This window comes from Sorex fumeus, unplaced genomic scaffold, assembly GCF_029834395.1.
Source record: "Sorex fumeus unplaced genomic scaffold, SorFum_2.1 ptg000002l, whole genome shotgun sequence".
In the NCBI taxonomy this organism is placed as follows: domain Eukaryota; kingdom Metazoa; phylum Chordata; class Mammalia; order Eulipotyphla; family Soricidae; genus Sorex; species Sorex fumeus.
The window spans coordinates 32234098-32261969 of NW_026606059.1; the positions used below are offsets into that span (position 1 = coordinate 32234098).

The 27872-nt window shown below is 35.1% G+C and overlaps 1 protein-coding gene across 1 annotated transcript in view; it reads left to right on the forward strand.

The window, feature by feature from the left end:
- MYBL1 (MYB proto-oncogene like 1) overlaps window positions 1–27872 on the forward strand; it is a 43615-nt gene that overhangs the window by 2421 nt on the left and 13322 nt on the right. Inside the window, exons 2-10 of the mRNA XM_056109934.1 lie at window positions 9749–9854; window positions 10159–10230; window positions 13516–13608; window positions 15723–15943; window positions 18639–18813; window positions 20566–20637; window positions 21457–21561; window positions 24419–24652; window positions 26393–26767. Of these exons, the coding sequence (XP_055965909.1) occupies window positions 9749–9854; window positions 10159–10230; window positions 13516–13608; window positions 15723–15943; window positions 18639–18813; window positions 20566–20637; window positions 21457–21561; window positions 24419–24652; window positions 26393–26767 (1453 nt within the window). The remainder of the gene's footprint in view (window positions 1–9748; window positions 9855–10158; window positions 10231–13515; window positions 13609–15722; window positions 15944–18638; window positions 18814–20565; window positions 20638–21456; window positions 21562–24418; window positions 24653–26392; window positions 26768–27872) is intronic.

The following is a 27872-nucleotide window of genomic DNA, read 5'->3' on the forward strand; positions in this document are numbered from 1 at the left end:
AATATGTGGGCCAGTGATGTGGGTAAAGTGCTTGTCTTGATCATGGCTGACCTGGGTTTGATTTCCAGCATTCCATGTGGTCCCCCAAGCTCACCAGGAGTGATCCCTGAGCAAAGAGCCAGGAATAAGCCCTGGCCACCACCATTGGGGGTGCCCCCCCAAAACCTCCCCCCAAAAAAGTGTTAAAAATTTTTGTGCATGCATAATAATAACAGGCTAAGAGAAGTAATTATGAAATCGTGTAGCTTGATGAAACTGAACTTTGAATTTAAGCATAGTTAAAACTATAGGCCCAGTCTTTGCTGACTAATTCAAACAAATGATTTAAGAGTTCTAAGTCTGGAGTAAATAAATGTGGTGTGGAGCTACTCATGTATCAAAATATTGCACAATTTGATGATGTACTGAGAATCATGTCTGGATGGTGGGTGTGTTTCTTAGGGTCTTCATGCTGGAGTTTATTTCCTGCTCTAAATTTTATGTCCATATGATTTAACTTAGATAAAATATGAAATATTTTTAAATGGAAATAATCTGTTTTGTTGGACAAAGTCTAATTTCATCCTTTTGGTTAAATATCTTAAGAAATAAGAACTTAATTTATAGTTGGAAGAAAAATGCCGTAGTCACTTTAAGGTCTCTACTTTAGGACACAGAGAGATAATACAGGTTAAGTACTGCTTGCTTTGTATGCAGTCCACCCTGGTTCTGTTCACCACCAGAAGTGACCCCTGCACATTGCCAGGTGTGACCCAAAACCTACCCTCCCCCTCCAAAAGATATATTGACTATACAGCATTTAATTTTTTTAGTTTGTGTATTTAAATATTTGAAGCTTAAACTTTGCTACTTAAAAGTTTTTCATAAGACTATAGGGATTAATTCTCTAACTGGATTCTTTTTCTGTATTATATGGGGAAAAAAAGGTTAAAAACTTAACTCTGTATGAAACAAATGAAGATGTTATCTCATTTGTTAATGTCACATCTAGATTTACATAAAGGAAAAGGTTCATTTAATGTTGTGATTTTAAATAGTTTTAGATCCCACTGGGGCTTTCACTGACATAATTTACGGCAGTAAATTAAGGCGGTGCTAAAATTGGTGTGTCCGTTCCGTTATTAATTTGTGTTTAGGGTTTCTTCCCCTTCAGTGCTGAGTCTCAAACTCAGGGCCTCACCCAGCAAGGCATGTGCTCTGTCATTAATGTATTTAGATTTTTTTTTTTTTTTTTTTTTTTTGCTTTTTGGGTCACACCCAGCAATGTACAGAGGTTACTCCTGGCTTTGCACTCAGGAATTACTCCTGGCGGTGCTGGGGAACCATATGGGATGCTGGGAATCAAACCTGGGTTAGTCGTGTGCAAGGCAAACACCCTATCCACTGTACTATCGCTCCAGCCCCTGTATTTATATTTCAAAAGTAATTTCTTCTTAAAGATAAGTCAGTGGTAGAGTTCATGTGTGAGTCCCAGAATCAAAAAATTCAAATCCAAGCCTAAATAAAAGTCAATTCTGCACAGTTCTACTCTTAAAAATAAGTACTACAAAATGTTACTTTGGGCTTGCTGTTCAAGCTGCTGTTCCTTGAATTATGCATCTCGCTTCCTTGTCTCTGTGTTTCTTTGCTTGCCTGTTTCTACTCTGGAGAAGCCCATGTTCTCTTTTGAACACACATTTCTTCCTTTATAAATACAAAAACCTTATTGAAAATAAGTTTCAATAAAAATTTCTTATTTCACCAAAAAAAAAGAGAATAAAATAAAGATATTACTTAGGAACTAGAAGTCTAGTTAAGTAACAACAGAGTCAGTCAGGTGTTTACAGGTGAGATGATCTGTGACTAAACTGAAAAGATAAAAACTAGCTAACTCTTGAATTGGTAGATATTTTTCAATGGGATATGTGAAGGAAACAGTTTTACTATGTTACTCCAATATGGAAATTATTATAGATTACTGACATATGAAAAAAGATTTTTTAATCATCCATGAATTAACAAGCATTATTATTTTAATAAAGCAGGTAATATAAGTATTCCAGTTTTTCACCTATTGATATAAGGGGTTAGGATTTTATTGTCTATAAGATGATTACAATTTTTAATATAAATCTGATTTTCAACCCTTTCATAATCTTTTTCTTATTTTAAAATAAACATACACTAATGAAATAAAAATCATTTTTGTTATAGATAGGTAGAACTTCCTTCAGCATTTATTTCAGTTGCTATTAATAATGGTTAAAAAAAGTCAAATTAATTTTACTAGTGATGCTAATTCAGTGTAGATGAAGAAAGCTATTAGTGGGTGCAGTACATCATATTAACCACTGGGTGGCCTAATTTCACTTTCATTAAATCAGTTTGATTAATTTTCATATTTTGAACTTGATTGGATTTTAAAAATCAGGTACCTCATTAAGAAAATATAATAAAATGTATTTATTGTAGGCTTGATACCTTTTGTAGTTAAAAATAACTAAAAGAGATTTTATTAAAGCAAATTTTATAGTTCTGATCTATTTCAAACTACTTTTTTTTTAAATTTTTGTTTTGTTTTTGGGTCACACCCGGTGATGCACAGGGGCTACTCCTGGCTCATGCACTCAGGAATTACTCCAGGCGGTGCTCAGGGGACCATATGGAATGCTGGAAATCGAACCCGGGTCGACTGTGTGCAAGACAAACACCCTCCCTTTGTGCTCCAGCCCCAAAGTACTTTCTTTTTAAGTAAGAAAGATTTAAATTCTCAAGATCTTTTTCTAAATACCTCCTTTTATTCATTTTGTTCATTTTAGATTACATAATTAGTGTTCTTTAAAATAGGTCTTGGGTGTGAACTGTAGCCATTTGCTAGAAAACATGTTTACTTAACCCTACAACCCCCCAAATAAAATTGAATTTTTCCCAATATTTTATCTTAATATTGTGAAATGTGACTATTTTATTATTTCACAGTGAAAGTTACAGTGATCACCTTCTGCTAGTACATACTCGAGTAAAATTGCTCCTATTTTTCTAGCTTATTTTGAGTCAAAGTATTTTTGTCTGTGTATGTGCTTACATTGGTTAATAATTACCCCAGTCACCTTGTTCATAATCTATAAATTTTTTTCTATTTGGATTTAGTACTTAGCTTAAGTATTTGTTATAGTAGAAATAGTTTTCTTTGGCTTAGAAAGTAAAACTGGCAGATATTTCTGGAAATCAAGTCTGGGTAGAAAGTTCAGAGACCAAATTCATCTTCTGTTAATGCTTTGTGACTGGAGAAGAAATAAGACCTGTTTTCTTGTCTTCTGATCACCCTAAACTAGAAATTATTTATTTACTGAGTAGGATAAGCAGGAAATTGATTTTATTTATTACGTGTGTCATTATTGATTGCAGAAAAAAATGTAGCAAGTTCATTTTGATGGTGTCTAACCATTATTAAACAATGTTTGTTTTTCAAAAAAATAAAATAGTGGGGCTGGAGCGATAGCACAGTGGGTAGGGCGTTTGCCATGCATGCGGCCAACCCAGGTTCGATTCCCAGCATCCAATATGGTCCCCTGATCTAGGAGTAATTTCTGAGTTCAAACCAGGAGTAACCTTTTGCATCGCAGGGTGTGACCCAAAAAGCAAAAAAAAAAAAAAAAGTTCTATTTAGAGACATTTTATTAGAGGAAGATAGGACAGGGTGAGAGGAAGGAGAGGGCTAGGACTTCTCAGAGGGGAAAGAGTAAAGAGTAAAAATATCTCAGGCTGAAATGCAGGGCACTCTCCAAAGTAAAGAGCTAGCAATGGGACTGTTTCACTGCTAAGTGTCTTTTTCATTGTTGTTTTTTGTAGGGTTTTTATCCTTTACCCTCTTCCTCTGCACATTGTAAACATTCTCCTGCATCCTCTGCTTCTAGATATTTTTTCTCACATATTTAAAAGTTACATCATCCTTTCAACAACCTTTTAAATAATATTGAAATAGCTTAGTGCCAAAACTAGCTAAGTTGATAGACTCTGGGAAAGTCCCAGTGGTAGAGAGAAGATTCTAAGAATTCTACTTTAATCTGCCTTCACATTCACCTATTCAAGAAAACCCAGTTTCTTGAACATTGACAGAGCTATCTAACTGAAACTAATGCCCTTGCTGATGCAAAACAGTGAAATCGCATGTAGAAATAGACATTTCTCACAAATGCGGTTAAAAGGTGAGGCAGAAGTTGATTTCATTGTAACCGTGTTAACTAAAACTACAGTAAAAAATAATAAAGTAGAATTTTAGTCAGTGGACAGATTCTCAGGAGAAGAACTCGTTGCTTTTTCTACTAAATTTTTTTGATTCATTAAAATACTTTAATAGCAATCTTAAGGTAAATTTTATACAAATTAGAGGTGATGATATTTTTGTGAGTTTTCAAGATATATGAAGGTCACTAGAATTTTTATTTAGAGCAACCTAATTTTTGTTTTGGGGACAAATTTGGCAGTGCTTGGATTACTTCCAACTGGGTAGAGGAAAGGGGGTATGCAGGGGTTTGCTTCTGTTATGGTAGCGGACCTTGTGCTTCTGGAGCTTCATTCCCAAACCTCAAGCATCTGCAAAGTATGCTTTTCACAGGCTCAGCTTTTTGAGTTATCTCTTCTGCCCTAGAAGTAATCTAAAATCTTAAGACAGTATATTGTAAGCTATTAGAATGTGAAGGAAAATAAAAGGGAATTTGTGAAAAGCACCACTTAAGAGCTATGTGGAATGGCAGGAAGTTGTTCTTGCTGGAAGCAGTTGAAGGAAAAGTTAGGAGACAGCCCACTGAACTCTTCTAGCAGTTATTAAAAAAAAAGTTTCTGCAGGTTCTGCTTCATTATCAATTAGGATGCACTCTTGTCTTGAAAGTCCTTTTAAATAAATAGAATGCCTTTTTACCTCTCGTTAGAGGCCATTTTCTATTTGTTAAAATAGGTGTTTTGTTTTGATTTTTCTCTCATAGTCACTTGACACCAACTTATGAGGAGGTGGAAGTTTTGATTGCGTTGGAAGGAAGTGGGGAAATTTTGGAATGTTGGAATACTAAGTACTTGGAAAGAGTATGGGGAATGTTATTAGTCTTACCAGTAATTGAGTGACCTGTACTGGTTGGTGCTGTGAGGCAAAATTTTACATATGATATTTCAATCCTGAGCTTATTATTTGAATGAGAAGGTTAGTAAGTCATATAGATTATGAGGAAGGGTAGGGGCTAGAGTGGTAGCACAGCGGGTAGGGCGTTTGCCTTGCACGCAGCCGACTTGGGTTCGATTCCCAGCATCCCATATGATCCCCTGAGCACCACCAGGAGTAATTCCTGAGTTCAGAGCCAGGAGTAACCCCTGTGTATGGAAAGGCGTGACCCAAAAAGAAAAAAAAAGATTATGAGGAAGGGTAGATGCCATAAGTATGAGTATGTACAAATTGAACAGTAGGCTTCAGAATGGTATTTTATTTTGACTTATCAGTCTTAAAATTCTCATTGGATCTCCAATTTAACAATTCATTCTGGGATAATTAGGTGATATTTATGAGAGCAAAAAATATATTTTTATTAAACTTTAATATTTGGCATAATTCGAAATTCGAGTATAAGGCAGATGGAACTGAGTATAACAAATAGATGCTTATTTTAAGATGAGCACTTTGGAATGCTGAAGTACTTTGACTAAAGAAGCAGCTAAATAGCATAGGTAGAGAATTATGGAACCTTAGTGGCTTAGATTAGTTTGTTACAAAGAATTTTAACCCTGTGAAAGTGAGAAGGGAACTTTCAAACCTCTGCAAAGTATCTATAAACAGTATATGTTAAATCTATGCCTTTATTAGTTTTTAGTTTTATACTATTGGAATATATGTTATTTATATATTAAGAACTAGCTACAGAATCTTAAATATATCATAGTAAGATTAAGTCGTCAAAACTTTTGCTATTTGAAATCAGAATGAATTTTTGAAAGAGTAAAATGTAGGAAAGCAAAAATAACCTTGAATACTATTAGGCAGTTAGCTTATGCACATATTAATATTGAACCACCTCTCCATGTCATGTGCTGTGAATTGTTTTTTACTTTTTTCCCCCACTTAATTCTGTCCTAAAGCAGAGCTTTAAGGTAGGAGGTATTCTGATTTTGAAATAAGAGGAATCTGCAGCAATTTTATAAATAGATCCTTTGGAAGGTTAATATATGCTTTGGATGCAAAGTGAACAGTTAAGTTAGAACTAGAACTTTGTTCTAATTTCAGAATTTGAGACTTGTCTTTGTAATCTTCCAGCTTCTTGTTTTCTCTTTCTTTGGTTTTTCTAGTATATAGTAGTAATAGTGGTTGAGCAGTAGGTTTTGGAGTTTAGTAATGAGATGTTTGGTATAACCTGTACAAGAAACTACAATAATATACTGGTGTTCTCTTAGAGTTCTCTTAGTTGTGGGGTTTTAAGAGAGAAATTTCATAAACTGACATAATGCCTGATACTTAGAACATTTAAATAAATTTTGACTTATCTTATTTTTAGGTTCTCATGATTTGATTTACTCTTTTGTCTACTCCAAATCATTTCATTCATTTTATCAGAAAGGCCTGACCTCTTTTCTGGAACGTTGTGCTCTCATGAGTAACATTCCCAGAATACTAGTAATTACCAAAAATGTGTGTCTTCCCTTGACCTTTTACCTGAGCCCAATATCCATGTACCCTGTTGTCTTCTTGATGTGCTGTGCCCAGTAAGACAGAAATGAAAGCTAGAAGTGACTGTTGAGCTCTTCAAATATGTGACTATAAAATACTTAACCATAAAATAAAATACTATTTTGAAGACTTTAGTAAGAAAATGGAAAGTAAATTCTTTTATTATTATATTGATTACATGTTGAAATGGCAAATTTTATATATTGAATTGAGTACTATTGAATTAGTTTTGTGTTTTTCCATTTATTTAAATGACTACTAGGAAATTCATATGTGCCTTGCATTATAATTCTGTTTGATAATGGCGTTCTAGATATATTCATCTTTAGTTATTTTTTAAATTATACTTTAGGTAACATAGTTACAATAATGTTAAGATTTCTCCTATTGGTGTGCAAAGGGACAAGCCCTCAAGACACTCCACTGCTGTCCCTGTAGGAATTGAGCTTTATTTTGTTCTTTGATTTTTTGGGGGGGATTCACACCTGATGGTGTTCAGGAATTACTCTTGGCAGTGCTTGGGAGGATCATATGGGATGCTGGTGATCGAACCTGGGTTGGCTGTGTACAAGGCAAATGCCCTACCTGCTGTACTACCACTTTGGCCCCTTGAGCTTTAGTGGTAAAGTATAAAACATAGCTGCTGAAAAGGCATAATAGAAGAAATTTTCCATTAAAAAATAGCTATTTGTCTTGGGTCTGGAATGATAGTGTGCTTGCTGTGCACGTCTCAGACCAGGGTTCAATCCCTGGCATTTCATTGGTTTCCCTGAGTACAGAGCCAGGAGCAATTTCTGAACACACCAAAAAACTCAAAACAACCTATCAATACCATTTATTTATTGATTTGTTTTGTTATTATATAAAATTCTCAGTTGGATTTTTTTCTCCCCTAAATGTTTGATTCTATTGGTTTGTGTATGTATTTATGTATCAATACTATTATTTTTACTTATATTTTTTATATTGGGTACCACTTATTCTTCCAATATTATTTTTTAGAAATTTTCTGACCATAATTGTTAATTTTCTCAAATGGATTATGGAATACACTTATTTAATACCCCAGAAAAATCTATCCATGTTTTTATTTATTTGATTTAAATTAGTGAATAAACTTAGGGAGAATGGACATCTTTAATAATTTTTTTCCTATGAAATAATGTGGTCTATATGTTTTTTTCATTTTTTCAAGTCTTCTGTTTCACAACAGTTTATTTATATCTTCATCTATATATATACATTCTAATTATTTATGTATGTTTTACCTTTTCTTGATGGTGATATTAATAGATCAGTTATTTTTTGACCTGGATATAATTGCTTCAATTATTTTTAATGCTAAAGCATAAAGCATAGCCCTTAAAAGGCACAATAGAAGAAGAAATGGCCTGTTAAAAATACCACTAGAAGCTTAAGATACAGTTCAACAGGAAGAGCAGACAGTTTGCATGTAGGCAGCTCAGACCCAAGCACTGAGTGTGAGAACAGTCTGAGAACAGTCTGAGAACAGCTTGAGAACAGAGCTAGAAGAGTAGCCACCAAACACTGCTGGTTTGGTGTGGTCCCCAAACTAGAACAAATAAAATTTAAACTATCATAAACATTTTACATAAATTATAATAAAAATAAATATTTTAAAAACATCTCCCCCCAAATGTTAAAATATGTGGAAGCATTTAATTACTTGTTATTGTGAAAGATTAAGGACCTTTTTTTATCATTAATATTCTTTTTTTGGAGCGATAGCACAGCGGGTAGGGCGTTCGCCTTACAAGCGGCCAACATGGCCGACCCGAGTTCGATTCCTCCGCCCCTCTCGGAGAGCCCGGCAAGCTACCGAGAGTATTCGATATGCCAGACACAGTAACAACAAAGTCTCCAATGGAGACGTTACTGGGCCCGCTCGAGCAAATCGACGATCAACGGGAGGGCCTTTACCTTTTACCTTTAAAAAATTTTTTTAATAGTGAGACATCATGAGGTACAGTTGCAGACTTACACATTTTTGTGCTTGGGTTTCAATCATACAATGATCAAATACCATCCCTCCACCAGTGCCCACTTCCCACCACCATGCATCCCAGTATCCCTCCCACCCCCCCATCTCCCCCACCCCACCCTGACTCTGTGGCAGGGCATTCCCCTCTGTTCTCTCTCTCCTTTTGGGTGTTGTGGTTTGCAAAAGAAACATTGAGTGGCAATCATGTTTGGTCTATAGTCTACTTTCAGCATGCTTCTCCCATCCTGGGAGGGTCCTCCCAACACCTTTATTTGGTGTTCCCCTCTTTATCTGAGCTTCCTTTTCCTTAGTATGTGTGGTTGACCTAAGGACCTTTTTTTAATCTTTTTTTTCTCAAATGATTTTTCTGAACCTTTTCCTTGTATTCTTTCTGTGGCCCTGCTTTCCTCACCAGTTGGCCCCAAGACTCATACTATGATCCCTCATCACAAAAAGCAGTGATTTTTGTGATTTTTTTTCTGTGATTTTAGAAGCCCAGGAATTTTCTGAGACACAAGTACATGGCATTCATTTATTTATTTAAAGTCCTTTAACTTTCTAGGCTAAAGGTGGGAACAAAGGCAAACTCCTTAATGTGACATAAAAGACCCTGCTGGCATTTTCAACCCCTTCTCTTCATGTCAAGAATTATACTCTTCTTTATTGTATGGCTTTAATTCTCTCTTTTATTTTAAAGAATTGTTTTGGGGACCACCACCAACCATGTTCAGGGGCTGTGCAGTACTGAGGATTAAATCTAAGGTTTTGCATATGCAAGTATGCACTTGAGCCACATCCCTGATCCTTAATTTTGTTTTTAAATTTTTGTGCCAGCAGTCAAACCTAGGGCCTAATATGTCCTATGTAAGAACTCTGTATTGAACTATATCCTCTGTCCCTCCTTGGGGACAAACAATCAAATGATGTTTTGAATAATCTCATTTGAGTTAATATTTTAGTTTGAGTGGCTTCTTCACTCATATCTTAGTCACAAGTTTAATTTGAAAAGTTAAATAATATTCTGGGTTTCACAATTGTGTGTATGTGTTTTTAATTAGTGAGGATGAGGATGATGACCTTCAATATGCTGATCATGATTATGAAGTACCACAGCAAAAAGGATTGAAAAAACTCTGGAACAGAGTAAAATGGACAAGAGATGAGGTAATTATATAGTAAAGTTTACTAGTAGCATAATTGTATTTATTGATTTGTTATGGTATAGGTATGAAAGATTTTTTAAAAACAGAAAATGAGAAAAGTTGTTAATCAAATAATTTTTAGCACATTATTTTTTTTAAGCCAGACACATGGATTGAATTGATAACAGGACTAATAGAAGCAGTATAGTGATTTGGTCCTTTCAAAAATGGTTGCCAGATATAAAAGCATTGGGAGAGTTATCTGTGTTAAGGGATAATGAACTAGGGTGAGGGAAAGGCTTTAATTTTTGTATTTGTTTCAATAGGATGATAAGTTAAAGAAGTTGGTTGAACAACATGGAACTGATGATTGGACTCTCATTGCTAGTCATCTTCAAGTAAGTGGAGCTTGATCATTCTAACATAGATCAATGTTTCTCAACCTTTTCCTTACCTTGTATTCTTTCTGTGGCCCTGCTTTCCTCACCAGTTGGCCTCAAGACTCATACCATGATCCCTAGTTTTTGTGATTTTTTAAAAAATGTCTCTTTTTGGACCACACCTGGTGATGCTCAGGGATTACTCCTGTTTCTGAACTCAGGAATTACTCCTGATGGTGCTTGGTGGACCATATGAGATGCCGAGTATCAAACCCAGTATTTTCCCAGACAAGGCAAGTGCCCTACCTGCTGTACTATTTCTCTGGTCCCATCATTTATGTGATTTTTCACCTATGGCCCCCTTGAAATATCCTGTGGGTGCATAGGGAGCCATAGCCTTTGATTGAGAAGTGCTCATTTAGACATTTGGTATAAATTTTCAATTTTTCAAATAGCACAGCGGTAGGGCGTTTGCCTTGCAAGCAGCCAACATGGCCGACCCGAGTTCTATTCCTCTGCCCCTCTCGGAGAGCCCGGCAAGCTACCAAGAGTATATCACCTGCACGGCAAAACCTGGCAAGCTCCCCATGACGTATTCGATATGCCAAACACAGTAACAAGAAGTCTCATGATGGAGATGTTACTGGGCCTGCTCGAGCAAATTGATGAACAACGGGTGGACCATGACCGTGACTGTGATATTTATATTATTTTAGATTTTGATTTTCTAATAAACATTTTGTTCAGTTAGTTGCCAATTGAGTTAAAAAGCCCAATTTTTTTAAGGAGTTTATTTATTCAGTGGCCTTTAAAACAAAATCATAAGTTTGGGTAGGACTTTACAAGTTTTTGTGATAAATGTCAAAACATTTTGAGAGGGATTTGAAGAAATATCTCAAACAGAGGAGCTCGTGCTTAACATATGTGACCCTCTGAGTTAGATCCTTAGTACCACATGTTCCCTTGGGTGCTGCTGAGGTGGTCTTGTTAGATCTCAAGTGATCTAGAACAGAGATCTCAAGTGATGTAAGACAGCACCAGACCCCCAGAACTGGGTCAGTGTGACCACATCCTCCCATGAATCCAAAAACCTGGGTGGGCCTCAATTAAACAGCCAAAGGACCATATAGTACTAAGGTTAAGGGACTTGCCTTGCACATGATTGAAGTTTGATCCGCAGCACCACACACAGTCCCCAAGCACCACTAGGAGTGATCACTGAGCACAGAACGAGGAGTATGTGGTGAGTACTTTTGAGTATTGCCCAAAAACCTTAAAAAAATTTTTTTGAGACACTGTCACTGTCACTGTCCTCCCGTTGTTCATCGATTTGCTCGAGCAGGCCCAGTAACGTCTCCACTGTGAAACTTATTGTTACTGTGTTTGGCATATCGAATACGGCACGGGTAGCTTGCCAGGCTTTGCCGTATGGGCAAGATACTCTCTGTAGCTAGCCGGGCTCTTTGAGAGGGGCGGAAGAATTGAACTCGGGTCAGCCACGTGCAAGGCAAATGCCCTACCCCCTGGGCTATCTCTCCAGGCTTTTTGAGACAAGTATATTTAAATATTCTGAAAGCTAATTAATAAAATCAAAATCTCAGTTAAAATTTTTGTCATCTAATGCTAACATTTTAAATTGGTAATTAAAAAATTATGATTATTATCATATTCATTGCTGTGTAATTTTACAGTTTACTGAGAGTGCCAAATCCTAACCACTAGACCTCCAGGGAAAGATAATTTACAGAATATTTTCAGTTATACTGCTACATATTCTTATTCCCATTTAAAATTTAATTTAATTTTTTTTATCTTAATGAATGACCGTGAGTTACAGGCTTACAAATTTTCATGCTTGCGTTTCATACAATGTTCAAGTACCCATCCCTCCACCAGTGCCCATTCTCTACCACCAATGTTCCCAGCATCCCTCCCACCACCCCCACCCCTGCCCCTGTGATAGACACATTCCCTCCTACTCTCTCTCCTTTTGGGAGTTATGGTTTGCAATATTGGCACTAAGCAGTCATCATGTTTGGTCCATTGTCTACTTTCAGCATGCATTTACCATCCCAAGTGATCCCGCCAATCATCATTTACTTAGTGATCTCTTCTCCATCCCACCTGCCTTTTCCCCCAGCACGTGAGATTGACTTTCAAGCCATGGGGTAATTCTCCTGGCCTTTATCTCTACTATCCTTAGGTGTTATTCTCCTATTATGTTACTTTATATTTCACAAATCTCATTTGAAATTCTGTATTGACTGTTTAGGACATTAGAAACCATTTGAATTTCTCTTTTCATGTGATTATAATTACTTTCAACATAACCAATAAATTGAGATCAAATTTTGGAATTATTTAATTTTTTAATTCAATAATTTAAATTACTTAAATGTTGGAAGTCAGTCTGAGTTATATCAGCTCTATAAGACTTGTGATTTTAGAAATATTATTCAGCTTCCTTATCCAAAGTATGTAAATAACAATATTTATTTTTATAGCATTATTACATATGTTTGGTTCCATTCCTGATATTTAGCAGGTATCCAACCAAAGGAAGCTTAATTTATATTCATTTTATTAGTTTAACTTATGTGGTAGAACTACAAATAACAACAGAGAAATACTATAAGGATAATCAGGAACAACCTGATAACTTTAAAGAAATCAGTTAAAAAATAACTGAGTTGCTTGGTTTTTTGTTTTTGTTTTATTTTTTTTAATGTACTGGGGATTCAACAAGAGCCGCTTTACTCATGCAGGGCACATGTTTGACCACTAAGCTACATCATGGTCCTGAAAATGAGATACTACATAGTAGTCACTAAGTCTATATGCCATTAGAACTTTTTTTTCCCTTTCTCTCTCTTGAGAGCATTAGAACTTTTTTAATTGGATAGGATAATGTGTTGCTGAACTGTACGTACACACACATATAGTGTATACACACACACACATATAGTATTTTTAAACTTTGATTTAATGATTATGGGGAACTATATGGGGTGCCCAGGATGGAACCCTGGTCAGTTATGTGCATAGCAAGTGCCGTACCTAATGTATTATCGCTCTGACCCCTGTTTTTATCTATTGGTCTAACCTCTGTTTTTAATCTATGGTTTAAGCCATGCCATTGATTTCAATTAAAAAAAATTGGGCCTCAGATATATATAAAAGAAATAGTACATATTTAAGGGTATTGAAGGTCTTATTCTTCTTAAGATTGAATGACATAAGTTTGGGTTCATTTGCTTTCTTGAAGACAGTTATTCAATAACAAAATTGTCTAACTTTTTTCAGAACCGTTCTGATTTTCAGTGCCAGCATCGGTGGCAGAAAGTTTTAAACCCAGAATTGATAAAGGGTCCATGGACTAAGGAAGAAGATCAGAGGGTAACATATTCATATTCTTTATTTTTACTGTGGAGGAGGAATAGCTTATTTTCTTTATAATACATTTTAAAAAATTTAGATAGTTAACATATAACATTAATTTCATGTATAGCACTGTAGCACCCCCCTCCCGTTGTTCATCAATTTTCTCGAGCAGGTACCAGTAATATCTCCATTGTGAGACTTGTTGTTACTGTTTTTGGCATATTGAATAAGCCACGGGGAGCTTGCCAGTCTCTGCCATGCGGGTGGGATACTCTCGGTAGCTTGCCAGGCATAATTATTTGGTATTTTTATTTTTTGAAAAATAGTTACATAAGTCTAAATCAATATCCATCATTATACCTAGTTAAATTTTTTTCTGGTGATGAAAACTTTGAAAATTTATCCTATTATTAAAAACTTTTAAATATGCAATATTTGTGCTGGTAACGATAGTGCTTTTGCTATATAATGTATCCCCAAAATTTATTTATAAATGGAATTTTGTACTATTTAATCCCTTCACCCATTTCTCCTACCCTCTCTTACCACTTTCCTTTGACAATAACCAGTATACACTCTATGAGATTTTTTTGTTTCAGTTTTTAAATATGACATATAAGTGAGATATAAGTGAGATCATAGAGTGTTTTCTTTTTATATTTGACATTTCACTTAGCACAATGCCCTTCTCCATCTATGTTGTCACAAATAGTGAAATTTTTTCTTTTTTAATTGCTGAATTGTTGGGTTGCATGTACAATTTTATATACATGTTGAGTACATACCACAATTTCTTTACTCATTAAAGATAAAAACTTATTTTGTTTCCATGACTTAGCTATTATAAATAATGCTCCAGTGACCTTGGGTGTTCAGATATTTCTTTTAGGGCTATAGATATATTTTGAATTAGTGTTCAATAAATATCCAGAAGTGAAATTACTGGGTCATATGATAGTTCTATTTTTAATTTATTTTTGGATTTGGGCCACATCCTGTGGTGCTCAGCTCTTACTCCTGGCTCTGTGTTCAGGGATCCCTCCTGGTGAGATTCACAGGACCATATGTGGTGCTGGGGAATGAACCTGGGTTGACCATGTGCAAAGCAGTGCCTTACTCACGTATTATCTCTCTGGGCCCTATTTTTAATTTTTTAAAAAAGAACCTTCATTCTGGCTTCTATAATGATTGCACCAATTTACATTCTCATCACCATTGCACAAATGTTAACTTTACTTCACATCCTTGCCAACACTTGTTATTTCTTATTTTTTAAATAATAGCCATTCTAACAGATGTGAGATACTATCTCATTGTGGTTTGGATTTGCATTTTCATTTTTCTGACAGTTAATAATGTTGAGAATCATACCTGTGGACCAGCTGCATTCTTTTTTGGAAATATGTTTATTCAGATTCTCTTTGCCCATTATAAAATCAAATTGTTTATTTGAAGTTGAATCTTGTGGATGTTTTATATATTTTGTTATTAGCCCCTTATATTGTTTTCGTGTTTTTTTTTAATTTGTTTGATTTGGGTCACACCTGATGGTGCTCAGGGACTAGTCCTGGCTTTGCACTCAGGAATTACTCCTGGTGGACTCAGGGGACCATATAGGATACTTGGGATCAAACCTAGGTTGGCTGTCTGCAAGGCAAGTTCCTTGCCCTCTGTACTATCTCCCTGGCCCCCATTTATGGAATTTTTAAGAAATTATAGTTGTAGTTTGTATAGAACACATTAAAAAACATAACTCAGTAGTTGTATTTTAAGATTCTCTTAATGTAAAACTTTTTTTTTTTTTTTGCTTTTTGGGTCACACCCAGCAATGCTCAGGGGTTACTCCTGGCTTTGCACTCAGGAATTACTCCCTAAGCGGTGCTTAGGGGACCATATGGGATGCCGGGGATTGAACCCAGGTTGGCCGCATGCATGGCAAACGCCCTACCCACTGTGCTATCTCTCCGGCCCAATGTAAAGCTTTTTAATTGAGATAATTTACATAAAACAGTTTCGAAAAAACGCCCCATTAGTTTCAATTGTGCAACATAGAAATTCAATACTTGTACACAAAAGAAATTCTTGTACACACATACACACAAAATTTAATCTTTTTTTTTATTTTTTAGGTTATTGAATTAGTTCAGAAATATGGGCCAAAAAGATGGTCTTTAATTGCAAAACATTTAAAAGGAAGAATAGGCAAGCAGTGTAGAGAACGATGGCATAATCATCTGAATCCCGAGGTAAAGAAGTCATCCTGGACAGAAGAAGAGGACAGGATCATCTATGAAGCACATAAGCGCTTGGGAAATCGTTGGGCAGAAATTGCCAAACTCCTTCCTGGAAGGTGCTTACATAAATGTATATGCATTTTTCTATACTTAAACTTGATCATTATTTTTGTTACTATTAAGTATACTTTTACTTATAATTAAAATTTAGACTCCATAACATAGCATCTTTGGGACTACTCATGATAAATGTTGTTTTTAGTAAAATATGATATAGCAATTGTTTGCTCAATAAATAAATTTTATGAACTTTATTTACTCCCCAAATCATGCTTACACATCATTGCAGATCAGGCAGATGCAAACTTTTCAATTTATAGCTTGTCAGAATATCATTTTTCTTGTACAAACTAAGTTGGAATGGAATCTGAATTGAACAGATTTCTATTTGTTTGTTTGTTTGTTTGTTATTTTCTCCTGGCTTTTTGCTCAGGAATCATTCTTTGCAGGGTTTGGGGAACCATGTGGGATTCCAGGGATCGAACCAGGGTTGACCACATTGAAAGGCAACCGCCCTTCCTGTTGTACTATCACTCCAGCCCCTTGAACAGATTTTTTTTAAAAAAAAATTGGATTATATCTTTAAAACCAGAGGATAATAGATGATAATACTGAAATAAACTACTCTAAAGATTATCTCCAAAAGTTCATTTTTTTCACTTTTGTTTAGAAAATTTAGTCTTAATTATGGTATAATTCAAATCATGGGAGCGACGGTTATATTCATGTGTTTAAAAAGTATTTTCCTCACAAGCAATGATATGCTAAGTACATTTGCACTTTTCAAGTGTTTCTTAATAGTCTCTATATTGTTCAGTACACTAACAATCTTAGGGAAATCTACACTTATACAAAAGAAATGTATTTGATTTTTATTGTTGTAATCTATTATCTCTGTTGTATTTTATAATTTGTATATTGTTTTTGCATCTATTCTATTTTCTTTTAACAAATAGACTAAAATAGCTCTCAGATGAGGAACTATTCTTGGCAAGGAACTATGGCAGCTTTTTCTGTTGTTACTGGGAAACCATGCTATGCCAGGGAGCAACCAGGTCTTCCCCTTGTATTCTAGCTTTTTGAGCCATCTCCCTCACCCTTATGTATATTCTTAATTATTCTTTAAATAGATGTAAAACATACAAAGCACACACTGCTATCATTTATATATCTATATATATGTATATCACGGTCCTCCCGTTGATCATCGATTTTCTTGAGCGGGCCCAGTAATGTCTCCATCATGAGACTTGTTGTTACTGTGTTTGGCATATTTAATACGTCACCGGTAGCTTGCCAGGCTTTGCTGTGCGGGCGAGATACTCTCGGTAGCTTGCCGGGCTCTCCAAGAGGGGCGGAGGAATCGAACTCGGGTCGGCCATGTTGGCCGCTTGTAAGGCAAACGCCCTACTGCTGTTCTATTGCTCCAGCCCTTGTATGTATATATACATATATGTATATATAAGAAAGTTAAAGTACTATATTATTTTTGTCTAAATGAATGGTCCTGGTTTTGAAATTTCTCTGTTATTTTTCCTCTTTGATGATAATTTTTGCCAGACTCCTTTCTGGAAGGTGCTTATATAAATGTATATGCATTTTTCTATACTTAAACTTGATCTTTATTTTTGTTACTATTAAGTATACTTTTACTTATAATTAAAGTTTAGACTGCTGTGTGGGCTTCAAGGTTCAGTGCTGCATGTGCCTACTTGGGTACCCACCCACAGCAGTGCTCATGTGGTGTCAGAGATCGAACTCAGGGTCTCTGCATATACTGCAGGACTTTGAACTATCTCTGGGACTCTGTTTTTAAGCTCTTTTACATATTTTTAACTATCCATAGACTCCACGCAGTGCCCTAATACGCAGTAGTAGGTCCTCAATTTGTATATTTTATGAAGGATACAAATTACATTGCAGATTTATGTTTTTTGAAAGATTTACATTTTTTTATAGAGAGAAGTAAGGTTCAAATGAAAGCCAGTGAACTTTTTTTTCTATGGTACTTTGTTCTAGCAAGTGAGGAATATTACAGGGATTCTACAATTTGTACTTTTCTTTTCATGAACATTTTTGTTTCTGATTTTAAGACTTTTCTCACTATGTTCTTTACTAAAAATGCTCTTTTTTTTTTTAAAAAAAATGGATGGCTAATTCTTCTTAGGTTTTAGCTTTAATGGCCTATCATGAGCCACCTGGTCAAAATTATTCTGGTTACTCACTTTTCTTATTCTACTTAAATGATTTGATTTCATTGACATTCTTTTTATTCTACTTCTTCCTTCCATGCTATTATACTTCCGTCAAGAATGTTAACCTTGGGACCATAATAGTACAGCAGGGAGGACATTTGCCTTGCTTACAGCTGACCCTGATTCCATCCCCGGCATCCCATCTGGTCCACTGAGCACTGCCAGGAGTAATTTCTGAGCGCAGGCAGAGCCATAAGAAACCCCTGAAGATTGCCAGATATGGCCCCAAAAGCAAAACAAACAAACAAACAAAAAATTTTAACCCTTTATGAGGTCAGGAACACTTTTTGCCTTATTACTCCTGTAACTTCAGTGCTTGAGTTGTGCCTGACATTGATTTTTTTTTATTTCACCAGTTGTAGCACTGTGGCACTGTCCTACTGCTGTGCTATCACTCCACCCTCACCAGTTGTAAAGAACTTTAAACACTTTGTACACTGTAAATAGTGTTAAAATTTTTAGAATTTAAAAAAAATTATATACTCTGATTTCTTAGGACTGATAATTCAATCAAGAATCATTGGAATTCTACTATGCGAAGAAAAGTGGAACAGGAGGGTTACTTACAAGATGGAATAAAATCAGAACGATCTTCAGCCAAACTTCAACACAAACCTTGTGCGACTATGGACCATTTGCAAACCCAGAATCAGTTTTACATACCTGTTCAGGCACATACTTTTAATACTTTTATTATTTAATATTTTAAAAATTGCTGTATGGGGCGCGGTTTGGTTTCTTAGAGGATAAATATAATGTATCTGAAAGGAAATAAATATTTAAATTTTCAAACAAAAAAATGTGCCATAACTAGCATCAAACAGCTAGAGGTTTATCTCTACTTGTTATAATTGATATAATTTTGATCAATACTCAGTATGATTCCTAAAGCTAATGGTTAGTTTTATTATCATAGTTTTCTTTTAAACAAAAATTTGTTATTGTAGTATTGCTTATTTATAAGAAATAAGTGCATATAAATGGCTTAAAAGAGACAATAGTTAAAAAGTCACTCAAGCCATAATATTGGAAGATATAATAAATTTTTGGTTCTTTGCTCTTTCCCCTAATAACTAGTCACTTGAGAGACTAGTTTTTGTTTAGACTGGCTCATTTGAGCAGAGATTACCTGAGCTCATACTTGGATAAGCTAGATAAACATAGCATGTTTACATACAGGCTTTTTCTTAACCTGCACGAAATTAATTTAGGGGTTTCATAAGACTCTCATTTTTCATAATGAACAGTTCTTGATTCTTGTTACCTAAATTATAGGTTAGGATTTACCAGTACCTACTAGTGGCCAGAGCGATAATACAGCAGTTTGGGTGCTTGCCTTGCACACAGCCAAAGTGGGTTCCCTAGCAAACCACACAGTCCCCTCAGCTAGCTCAGAGCCAAGACTTAAGCCCTGAACACTGCTAGGTATGACCCCTACCCCTTCCGAACATATTATCTACCAAATGCTAACATTTGGTAGGTAGTAAAATCCTATGCTTAGTTTATCTCAGGTTTGGTTTTAACCTGTTAACTGGATATTATTTTTAGATAGAACTTTAAAGAACTACTGAAAGTAATAACATCTTAGTTTACAAATAGGAAAACATGAAGACAGTGTAGTTACCACTGATACTCAATACCTTAAAATTTTTTGTCTTTTTCTCTACATTTATTTTAGCCCTGTATTTCAGCAGTATAAAGTGAAACAATCTGATTGTATCTTAGAAAAGTTATCATTTAAATTTTTAACTCCCAGAAGAATAATCTTAAAATTATTATTTGGGGCCAAAGAGGGGTGTTTAACAGTGCCAATTAAAATATGTTGGAAAGTATGGGTATTTTCATGTGCTTTAAGAATTTCTTGCCTTTTAATTTTTAAAAGATTTATATATTCATAGTTGAGTTTATTTAAAATTTAAAAGGTAATTCTTTTTTTGTTGTTATTTTTTGCTTTGGGCCATAGCCAGGTTGGTTGCATATATAACAAATGCTTTATCCGAACTGTCTCTCTGGCCTGTCTAATTTTGATTTAAAGATGAGTTGACTTGAAATACAGATCTTAATGAGGGATTTGAAAAAGATAAGATTTTGATTTATTGGAGTTACCAAGCTGAGCATGATTGATAATAATCAAGTATTCTAAAAGATTTTTTTTTTCTTTTTGGGTCACACCTGACGATGCACAGGAGTTAGTTACTCCTGGTTCTGTACTCAGGAATTACTCCTGGTAGTGCTCAGAGGACTGTATGGGAGGCTGGGACTCGAAGCCGGGTCGGCCGTGTGCAAGGCAAATGCCCTACCTACTGTGCTATCGTTCCAGCTCCTACTTTCTAAATTTTTAAGGTTGATATTTTGTCAAGAGTTGTTGTGCTTTCCCTCAGAATGAAAGCTTTTATAATGTTATATGTTATTTATTTTTTTAGATCCCTGGGTATCAGTATGTGTCACCTGAAGGCAATTGTGTAGAACATGTTCAAACTTCTGCCTTTATTCAGGTAACTTTTTATTTATAAGTAAAAAACTAGAGGAAAAAAGGAACATGCTTTTAAATTTTTTAAAAAGTTTAAAAATTATTTCCTCATTATGAACTGGGACAAAACAATACCACTTATTGTGCTATTTACTTTGTTTTATGTCATTAAAGAGGAGTTTAGACCTTTGTAAGTGAACTATAAGTGCTGCAAATGTAAGTTGATTACGATTATCAGTAAGGCAGTAATTTAATTTTATTTAATCATATTTTTCTTTGTTTAAGCATTCTTAAGCACCAACTAAGTGTTCACATTATAGATCGACATGTTCTTTTGCTAAATTGTATAGAATATATAAAATTAAAGTAAAAATTATCAATAAAATATTTTAAAGTGTTTATTTTTAACTTTTTAAAAAATTTTAAAGTGATCTAATTTAATTTCCCAGATATTTTAAGTGGATAATATTTACTAGTGCTATTTAACAGAGGAATTTTAATGCTTCATATTTAAGACTTCGAGGTAATTAAGAGTTATTAAGAAAAATATTTTCTGTTGCATAGAATAAAATGAGAGCTGGAGAGTTAGTACAGCAGGTAGGGTGCTTGTCATGTATGCAGCTGACCGGGGTTCCATTCCCAGAATCTGATATGGTCCCCAAGCCACTGCCAGGAAATTTCCTGAGTGCAGAGTCAGGATTTACCCCTGAGCACTATCAGGTGTGTCTCCACACCCCCCCCCCCCCCGCCTTTCCAAAAGATTCATAGAGTAAATTATAATTAAAATATAATAAAGCAATTATGTAAGTAACTTGGTTTGGTATTTTAATCTCACTTATTTTAGCAACCCTTTGTTGATGAAGATCCTGATAAAGAAAAAAAAATAAAGGAGCTTGAGTTGCTTCTAATGTCAGCTGAAAATGAAGTTAGAAGAAAGAGAGTTCCATCGGTAAGAAATAAATTTAAATTTGATTTTATTGTTAGGCCTTTTTTATTCTTTTATAGTTTTCATCAGCACTGATTTTCAATGTCAAGTGGAAAGCATATATCAGTGCGACTGCAAATTTTAATATGAACTAAAAATAAATTTCTAATTGCATATTTTATGATATTCTGTGTTAAGATCATTCTTGAGTCACACATGTCAAGCAGATTTAACATATGATCTTAGATATATGCATTTGTGAAAATTGTGGTTGAGAGTAAGCTTTGTTTTTATTTTAGACATTCCGTATAATATAATGATAATTTTATAAAATATACATAAAGCTTAAAAAATAAAAACTTTTTAAAACATTTGCCTTTATTTTTATTTATTTATTTATTTTTGCTTTTTTGGGTAACACCCGGCAATGCACAGGGGTTACTCCTGGCTCTGCACTCAGGAGTTTCTCCTGGCGGTGCTCAGGGGACCATATGGGATGCTGGGAATCGAACCCGGGTCTGCCGTGTGCAAGGCAAATGCCCTACCCGCTGTGCTATCTCTTCAGCCCCCCCCCAAAATAACTTTAGAATAGAGACTTATGTACTCAAAATTACTGTTAATCTATCTTTGAAAAAATGTCCTGTATATACACTTAGAATATGAATTGAATAAATTTAAAAAGTTAATAACATTAAAAGTATAGCAACTAAAATGTGAATAGGAAATTAAAAGTATGCACACTAAGTGATAATTTTTAAAACTATCATGAGACTTTTTATTTAAAGAAATGGTTTTTCTTTTTTGGTGCTGAATGGGACAACAAAATATTTAGAGTGAGAGCTAATACAAAAGTATTGACTTGATATCTTGAAATATATTATGAGGAAACTGATGATGTCTTTATGCCATTAAGGGAGTATGTTTTGGACTGGAGATAGAGCTTGATGGTAGAACACATGCCTTGCCAGTGTGAGGACCTGGGCTCAGTCTCCAGGAGCATGCACACACATAATACAGGACGTTTGTTCTTTGTAATATATGAGATAAATATCATAGGAAAAATAGTTTTAAAGCTAAAAAACATGGATGAACAGGAAGAATGAAAAGTAATTAATTTTACTTATATTAATAACTAAAAAACGAGGGATCATGGTTAGTGAGTCCTTATTTGTAGATCATATCATGTTTAAATCATTTTGGGACTTTTTTTATAATGGTGTTTTTTAAATTTAGTAGAAAATAAAACTAGCTAAAAGAATTGGGATTTTACATTAAAAAATGAAGTTAGAGATTGGAGACTTTTACTTCTACTTTCTAGGGGTAAGTTGCTGCACGGAGTAGATTTAGAGACTTTGTGCCACATAATTATTCTTTTTCTTACTGGAGCGATAACACAGCAGATAGGGCGTTTGCCTGGTACAAGGTTGACCCGGGTTCGATTCCTCAGCCCCTTTTGGAGAGTCCGGCAAGCTACCAAGAGTATCCTGCGTCATGGCAGAGTCTGGCAAGCTCCCTGAGGCGCATTTGATATGTCAAAAACAGTAACAGCAAGTCTCACAATGGGGACGTTACTGGTGTCCACTCGAGCAAATCGATGAACAACGGGAGGACAGTGCTACAATGCTACAGTGCTACTCACCTGTAAATTTATTTGAAATACATATAGGTCTGGAGAGCTAGCTCAAATGTGCTGAACACATGTTTTGCATCCAGGGGACCTGGGTTCAGTCATCAGCAGTTGTAGGAATGGAGCTATAGTACATACAGTGTGTAGGGCAGTTGTCTTGTATCAGGCTGACCCAGAGTTCATCTTTTGCACTCAGTATCGTCCCCTGAGCCCACCAAGAGTGATCTCTGAGAGCAGAGCCAGGAGTATGAGTACCTCTGGGTGTGGCCTAAAAATTAACTGCCCATGCCAGAATTGAAAATGTATCTATGTAAATAAGAATAGGCATTTAAAATAGTATATTAAATATTTTAATTTTATTAACATAGGTCAAAATAATATAGTCGTCAAAATTTGACCCTTAATGATCATTTTCTAATCATTCTGTTTGCCAGTTCTTCAAGTTTTGTTTTTTATTTAAGTCATTAGAAAACCTGACTAAAAAGGATAAGTAAATCATTCTGTGTATATCACTAGAGAGAAAAAGGAGACTGTCACAATTAATGACCTTAAGGGATTTATCTGCAATTAGGACTGAAACAAGAAACAGTATATAATGTAATAAATTTTCATGCGAGCGCATGGGATAGATGTCTAATTGAATTTTAGCTAGTTTGTAAAGAGTTCTAGGAAGAAACCTGTTTGTGGTCAGTCTTGAAAAGCAGGTGATGATAGTAAGATCCGTGAGCTAGCCTTTTGCCCTAAATGGAATAGGTGAATATTTATAATTAGATTAACTACAATCTAGTATTTGAATCATATTTAAAGTGGGAAATAGGTGTTATCCTGGTTAGTAAATCAGGAATCATCTTAGACAAAAGGAATAGCAGCATGTACAAAGTTACTTCGGAGCCAAAAACTGATTCATCAAGGAATTGGGTACTAAAATAGACACTTTGGGATATGAACTTAAAAAGAGAAAGAAGCCAGAATTTAGTCATTTAGATTTTATGTTGTATATTCTTTTTTTTTTTGTATATTCTTGTTTGTTTTGTCTCACCGTGATTTTATGATTCAATAAGATTTTTCTTAAAAGATATTGTCAGAATTTAAGGTTTAATGAAAGAATTTTATGTAAAATTTGTAGAAATTATGTTTTTAGCTGAAATTTGTACAGTGTGTTGTTGTAGGAAAGTAACTCCTACTTAATCCAAACTTATGTTTTGGCTGAGAATGACAAGTAATATTCACCTTTTTTTTTTTTTTAACTTTTAGCAGCCTGGAAGCTTTTCTAGCTGGTCTGGTAGTTTCCTCATGGATGATAGCATGTCTAATACTCTAAATAGCCTCGAGGAGCATACTAGTGAGTTTTACAGTATGGATGAAAATCAGACTGTATCTGCTCAGCAGAATTCACCCACAAAGTTCCTGGCCGTAGAGGCAAATGCTGTGTTGTCCTCTCTACAGACCATCCCAGAATTTGCAGAGACTCTAGAACTTATTGAATCTGTAAGTTTGAAATTTTAGATATGGAAAGCTCAATTCAGTGACATGGACATTAAACTGAGTTCAGCAACTCAGTTTAATGGACACTGACCAATTTTTATTGTTAAGCATTACTTTTGGTTTGTTTTGTTTGTTTTTCTGGTACAAGGATTGAACTAAAGACCTCATACACATGAGGCAAGTATTCTGCCACTGAGCCACTCGCTGGCCCCTAAGCATCACATTATATGTCAGTCTTATTTTTGTTCTAATACTTTGCATTGGATTCTAGCAAATTAAAAAAAAATCTGAAGTATGTACTTTGTATGGATGTTTTAAAAAATTTTTTTGACAATTTACTTTTTTTATATCAATTTTATGTAAGTATGTCAGAGAATTAGAGATGAAAATTAGAGAAAATTATAAAGAAAAGAAAGTCCTGTATACTGAGTTAATAGTTTGCTGAAGTTCCTTTCAGGTCATGTTCTATACATAATGATGTACATATGCATATATATGTTTACCTATATATTTTTTAATTAATTACTTTTTTTGAGGAAGCCATACCCAGTGATGCTTTGGGGGTGTTTTGGGAACTGTTTTCCTGCCCTGTTTGAGGGACCATGTGGTATTGGGAATCAAAGCCAGGGCTGCTGCTTGAAAGGCATGAACTCTAGCCCTTTAAGTTCTCTTCCTGGCTTCAAAGAGTTAGTCTTTTGTTATCATTTGTTTTTTTTGTAGTGCCAAGGATCGAACCCAGGAACTCACACATGCAAGGCAAGTGCTTTACCCACTTGGTTATATCCCTGGCACATATACACCATATTTTAAAACCCAGACATAGACTTTTTGGTGTGTATGTGGGGGGGAGGTGGGGCTCCTAAGCACTCCCAGCAATACTCAGCCTGGACAGCAAAATGGTTCCGTGCTCAAGCTGGTAATTTGGTATTGTTTGGCCCTAGCAGTTCTAGGAGCCCCAGATTTACTCTGGTAGTGCTTGGAGACCCCCCAGGGCCACACTCAACATTACTCAAGGACCATAGGGTACAAGGATTCAACTTGGAGCTGTTAAATGCCAGGCATGCTCTCCAGTCCTTTGAACTATCTCTCCAGCAAACACAGATACATTTGTATAATATTCATTAATTTGTTTTTCCCAGAATAAATCATAATTATGCCTGCTGATTATGAAATTTGAGTTTAGCATCTCCATAATATTTTATCATATGAATGTACCAAAATTTATTCACCCGATGTATAATTATTGGACATTAAGTAGTGACCAATTTTTCAGTATTGTAAAATTATATAAGACAAGTTTTTATGCACAATAATGATTATGTTCTTAGTTTAAACTGATCTGTTAGGTTACACAGTTTTGTGTAAACATTTTAGACTTATTCCATACATGTTACAAATGATTGTATAGAATTTGGTAGAACTTTTCTGATATAGAAGTGTGAGAATTTTTCTGATAAATTGTTCTCTATTAATTACTTTAAAATAATTGATTCCTCTTGTTTGAAATACATTGATAATCAACTTCAGCTAGTGAATTATAATAAATATTATTTGGGGATATTTCAAATTGGAATCGTTGGAAAAAGTATCTCTCAATGGTATTGATTTTTTTTTAAATGATGAACAAGAAAAGCATAATTGTGATGATAAAAATGAGTAATTCTGTTAACCTCATCTTGTGTTTAAGATCAGATTTATCTAGGTTATAGCATTAAATATAGTAAATAACTTATTTTTTTTCAGGATCCTGTAGCATGGAGTGATGTTACCAGTTTTGATCTTTCTGATGCTGTAGCTTCTCCTGTCAAGTCCACCCCAGTTAAACTAATGAGAATTCAACACAATGAAGGAGCCATGGAATGTCAATTTAATGTCAGTCTTGTACTTGAAGGGAAAAAAAACAATTGCAGTGGTTCAGATAACGGTTCAGAGGCTGTTCCTTTAACATCTCCAAGTGTGGTCAAATTTAGCACTCCACCAACTATTCTCAGAAAAAAGAGAAGAATACGAGTGGGCCAGTCCCCAGGCAGTGAACTTAGTGATGGCTCATTTAATGACAGCAATAATACAGCATTAAAACACACACCAGTGAAAACACTACCGTTTTCTCCTTCACAGGTACCAATGATGTTCTTTTTGTTGTTGAAGAGGGGTGGGGTGCAGGGGGGAATATTCTCCTGGTAGTGCTAGTCATAGTCGTGATGATGCTTGGGCCCTAGGAATGCTTTGGGGAATTGCCAGTTATAGAAGTATTTCTGTTTATATTTATAAATGTTGATGAAATATATTAAATTTGTTCTTCAGTGTTCTTAATGTTCCTTTGAAACATAAAAAATTAGTATGCATTGAAGTCTTTCACAAAGTATATTAAATTCATTATAATATTAATATAATTTTGAGAGCTAATAGGGTTTTTTTCTTCTTTCTTTTTTTAATTGAATCAACATTAGATATAGTCACAAAATTGTTTGTGATTGGGTTTCAGTTATACAGTGTTCCAACACCTTTCTCTTCACCAGTGTAGATTTCCACCACCAGTGTCCTCAGTTTTCCTCTCTGCCCTCCTAGCCTGCCACTATGGCAAACTTTCGTCCTCTTCCTCCTCCTCCTCCTCCTCCTCCTCCTCCTCCTTTTTCTCCTCCTCTTCCTTTTCTTCTTCCTCTTCCTCTTCTTCCTCTTCCTCTTCCTCCTCCTCCACCTCCTCTTCCTCCTCCTCCTCCTGCTGCTGCTGCTTCTGCTGCTTCTCCTCCTTCTCCTCCTCCTCCTCCTCCTCCTCCTCCTCCTCCTCCTCCTCCTCTTCCTCCTCCTTCTCTCTCTCTTTCTCTCACTCGCTCTCTTTCTCTCTCCTTTTAGGCACTGAGTTCTGCAGTACCATTACTGAAAGGATATCATGCATATCACTTTTCCTCCTTTAAGCACCCAGTTCTTGTTAATAGGAATGTTTTAGATGCATAGTTTCATATCTTTATAGGACTCATCAGGAAATAGACACAGAAAGGTAAAATGGTTTTCCCAAGTCTGTCATCTTAGTATGGTAGACCTGAGACTGAGATCCAGTTTCCTAACTAATTATTCAACATGTATAAGGTATAGACGACATATATACATATATATATATATACAAGAATTACACATATGCTTACACTGTTTAATCACATTCTGATTGTAAACACACTTTAGTTGTGGGTCTCTCACATAGATGGTTTTCATATAATAAGAAATT